A 4,652-nucleotide genomic window follows, 5' to 3' on the forward strand; every position below is an offset into this window, starting at 1 on the left:
ATGGGGGAGTGGGAGGGAAATGGGGGGATGGGAGGAGGTAGAAATTTATAATAAATAATTAAATAAATAAATAAAATTAAACATATTGAAGTCTTAAAAACATAAAAACTTAAGTCGTTTATGTAAGAAGATATTTTAACTTTCAAAAGATATTTTTATGAGTTGTAATATAAGGCAGATTCTATTTATACAAGGTATAAATTAATTAATACTAAATAATATTAATAATAAAAATATTAATAATAAATAAAGGTATTATTTATTTATACAAGGTATAAAACTTTGTACTCATGAAGATAAGAGAGATAATAATTTCTCCAAATTTTTCAAATACAAGTAGACTGAATTTTATCAATGTAATATGGGTTAATTTAAGTTATAAGAGCTAGTGGGACATGCCTGTTATATGGTTGAGCTAGCATAGTTAATAATCAGCCTCTACATATCATATTTGAGAGATGACAGTCCAAAGGGAGGTCCAAATACACAATTTCAGTTTAAAAGTCACACTGTACCCACCCCTGGCAGGAGAAGAGCCAGCACTTCATATAGGTAAAGTATTAGCTCCATCTCAATATCTACTGATTTCCAACAAAAATACCAATCTCAATCTTTATTTTCCCTTAAATATGTATCTGCTCACTTTCTGTTTCTATAACTTGACCATAAACACTCTATCATCATTATAAAGAAACCTAGTTAAGTTAGCTGATAATTTTGGAAGATATAAGTTCAGCATCAGGTAACTTCACCTGCTCATCCTCTGAGGATGACGATGCTGTTTTCTGTGCCACTAAATGCTAGAGGAGCTAAAAAGAAATGGCCAGGTACAGAAAAGAAAACTGTATTGTAGACACTGAATTGTGTTCCAATATATTCCAATAAGAACTCATCATGGGACAGCCTAGCAGCTGCTCTTGAACCTCTGTCTTCGGCTCATCGCCTTCACTCCAGACTTCCCCATGTCCATCAGGGTGACCCAGAAGTCCTACAAGGTGTCCACCTCCGGCCCCCGGGCCTTCAGCAGCCGTTCCTACACAAGTGGACCCGGTGCCTGCATCAGCTCTTCCAGCTTTTCCCGGGTGGGCAGCAGCAGCAGCTTCCGGGACAGCCTGGGCACCAGCATTGGTCTGGGTGGCTTCAGCGGGGCTGGTGTAGGAGGAGGCATCACAGCAGTCACAGTGAACAAGAGCCTGCTGAGCCCCTTGATGCTGGAGGTGGACCCCAACATCCAGGCCGTGCGCACCCAGGAGAAGGAGCAGATTAAGTCTGCTAACAATAAGTTCGCCTCCTTCATTGACAAGGTGCGCTTCTTAGAGCAGCAGAACAAGATGCTGGAGACCAAGTGGAGCCTGCTGCAGCAGCAGAAGACGTCGAGGAGCAACATGGACAGCAAGTTTGAGAGCTACATTAACAACCTGCAGCAGCAGCTGGAAGCCCTGGGCCAGGAGAAGCTGAAGCTGGAGGAGGAGCTTGGCAACATGCAGGGCCTGGTGGAGGACATCAAGAACAAGTATGAGGATGAGATCAACAAGCATACAGAGATAGAGAACAAATTTGTTCTCATCAAGAAGGATGTGGACAAAGCATATATGAACAAGGTGGAACTGGAGTCCCGCCTGGAAGGTCTGACTGATGAGATCAACTTTTTTTGGCAGATCCACGAAGAGGAGATCCGTGAGCTGCAGTCACAGATCTCAGACATGTCTGTGGTGCTGTCCGTGGACAACAGCCGCTCCCTGGACATGGACAGCACCATCGCTGAAGCCCGTGCCCAGTATGAGGACATCGCCAACCGCAGCCGGGCTGAGGCTGAAAGCATGTACCAAGTTAAGTATGAGGAATTGCAGACCCTGGCTGGGAAGCACGGGGATGACTTGCGCCGCACAAAGACTGAGATCTCTGAGATGAACTGCAACATCAGCCGCCTGCAGGCAGAGATTGACGGCCTCAAAGGCCAGAAAGCTACCCTGGAGGCTGCCATTGCCAATGCCGAGAAGCTCTGGGAGATGGCCATTAAGGACGCCAATGCCAAGAGGGCCCAGTTGGAGGCTGCCCTGCAGCAGGCCAAGCAGGACATGGCGCGGCAGCTGCGCAAGTACCAGGAGCTCATGAACGTCAAGCTGGGCCTGGACATAGAGATCGCCTCCTACTCCAGGAAGCTGCTGGAGGGCGAGGAAAGCAGGCTAGAGTCTGGGATGCAGAACTTGAGCATCCATACAAAGACCAGCAGTGGCTACTCAGGAGGGCTGAACTCAGCCTACGGGGACTCACCAGCCCTGGCTTCAACTATGGCGTGAGCTCCTTCCAGCCTGGCTTCGGCTCTGTCTGGGGCTCCAGCTCTTATAGTCGCACCAAGGCTGTGGTTGTGAAGAAGATTGAAACCCGTGATGGGAAGCTGGTGTCTGAGTCCTCTGATATCCTGCCCAAGTGAACGGCCCCTGGAGACGTTGCCAGCCTGGCTCCTAAAGATGCCCATGGAGGAGACATCTGTATGTCAGAGTACAGGAAAGGAGAGACCCACCAGAGGATCAGAGGCGTACCTCTCTAACCACACCCCGACTCCCCTCTAAACCCAATTCAATTGTATTTTCCAAAATAAAGAAGCCTCAGCTGGCTCCATAAAAAGAAAAATAAAATAAAAAAGAACTCACCAGGGTCTCAGGGAGTTACAGTAATAACTTAGAAGGAAAATACTCATATGTATTTAGTGTTCTCAATTTAGGCATGATGTTAAAGATCTCTCCAGGATGTACACACACACTTGAAGTCCATATGCCAGCATGTAAAACTTGACAGGCAAGCCCAGAGTATGAAACTATTCCTTGGGAGCTATGAACAAACATCTGTTCATGCTAGATAGGGAATATATGATAGATTAAAGTGATTAAATTGATTTAAGTGAGGAGAACACCAAAGTTGGGAGTCGTTATAGAAACAGAAAGAACTAAAAGGTAGCTGAATCACTAAATCACAGAATGGGTGATGGTTCACAAACACTAGAATCCTGGAGTGCCCTGAGCAACCTGTACTCAACAGGTTAGAGAGTAGCCTATCAAAGTTACCACAGAAACTGGAAGACAGCAACAGGGACATCTGTCAGGACAGAATTTTATAGAGTTAATAGCAGTAATAGTGGGGAAACAAGAGCTAAAGAGCACAATCTTCCTGGGTTGACTAAGGAGTAAATAGTTACAAGACAGAAGATCATAGGAGAAGATCTGGAAATGCTGACAAGACAGAACTGACCTACTGAAGGAAGTTCACCCATCTCATGGTCTGGCTTGTGTGTTACTTTCCAGTAAGTTTGTTGCACTGACTTCCTCATTGCTAGAGAAGACTTCTTCTCCTTATCAACCTTCTTCATCTGAACCTCATCAATGCTTCTTCCTCATCCCTAACCTGCTGGTCACAGTTCCTTCTAGTGCACTGCAGATTCTATCTTAAGATTCCAGGTGCTATGCTCACTGGAGGAAAGTCACTAGCTTCCATTTAAGAAAAGGATAACACAAAACTATTCAACCTCTAGTAGACCATAAACTCCTTAATCCTTCCACAGGGTAAGATTATGCTAATTTCCTTTCTTTCTGGGTTGCTGTAGGAATCTATCAGTCTGGTGAATTGGATGACTTTTCAGTCTGGCTTTCAATTCTGACTTTGAGGAAAAAGTCAATAAAGTGGGATAAGAAAACAAAGGTTTAATTGAAAAGCTTTGTAGAAACATGGTATTTAATCGTCTACATATATAAAATTTAAATAAAATTTAAAAAGAGTTGAAATAGTGGATAATTGCATAGATGGATAATTCCCAGAAGCAACTGCTTTTTAAACAGAACTTTCAGGATCAGGAATTTCAGAGTCAGATTGTCAGTCAAGGGGAATCCAGAAGGACCCACAAAAAATGGTACAAAGTACTGTCATCAATTTTGGTTTCTCATCAAATAATGAAGATATCATGAACTTTGGTTGCAGATTATTAAGAAATAAACCGGAAAAATGATCTGGAAGTTTCCTATTTTCACTAGATTCATAATCCAGAATGTGTTGTGTAGACTGCTTAGGGAGGAAAGTCAACAATGATCCTATCATCTGTGAAGACTATGACCTACTGTAAAGGCTCCATCTGCCTACTGGCGCAGCAGTGACATGACTGTATAGTGATGGTTCATTTGTGTTTTAATACATAAAGCTTGCCTGAAGTTCAGAGAGTAAAACAACCATACTGATCAGCCTTATAGACCAGGCTTGGTGACAGACTCGTTTATTCCCAGTAGCCACACTAGTTTGCATTGGAATACATGCAGTAATGGTGCACACCTTTAATTCTAGAACTAGGAAGGAATATAAAACAGGAGAAGACAGCTCTTACACACAGTTTCATTCTGAGATTCCTGAAGAAAGAATCATCATTTCGGGTTGAGGAAGAGGTAAGAGCCAGTGGCTGGCTGTTTTTCTTTTCTGATGTTCAGGTTGGACCCCAATTTATATCTCTAGGCTTCTATTAATTGTACTACATGAGTGCTTTCTTATGTTATTTGAGGTATGTTCAACAGAATAGCATCTATGCATTGTTCTATAATACTGGGTCAAAAAATCCACAGCAGGAAGCATTATACACAATTGTGTAGCATCTGCTATTCTTATTTTGGTTA

The 4,652-nt window shown here is 43.1% G+C and overlaps 2 protein-coding genes across 21 annotated transcripts in view; one reads left to right on the forward strand and one right to left on the reverse strand.

Moving 5' to 3' along the window:
• Positions 1-4,652, reverse strand: part of LOC126494987 (leukocyte immunoglobulin-like receptor subfamily B member 3) — a 91,762-nt gene that overhangs the window by 31,754 nt on the left and 55,356 nt on the right. The window lies entirely within an intron of this gene.
• On the forward strand, positions 916-2,552 carry LOC126494989 (keratin, type II cytoskeletal 8-like). Its single transcript, XM_050132602.1, is given in 2 exon segments — positions 916-2,268; positions 2,271-2,552. Coding segments are annotated over 2 exon segments (1,470 nt in total). The 5' UTR covers positions 916-962; the 3' UTR covers positions 2,435-2,552.

The sequence above is a fragment of the Alexandromys fortis genome, unplaced genomic scaffold, assembly GCF_014885135.2.
Source record: "Alexandromys fortis isolate MF-2015 unplaced genomic scaffold, M_Fortis_MF-2015_v1.1 scaffold_413, whole genome shotgun sequence".
Classification (NCBI taxonomy): Eukaryota; Metazoa; Chordata; class Mammalia; order Rodentia; family Cricetidae; genus Alexandromys; species Alexandromys fortis.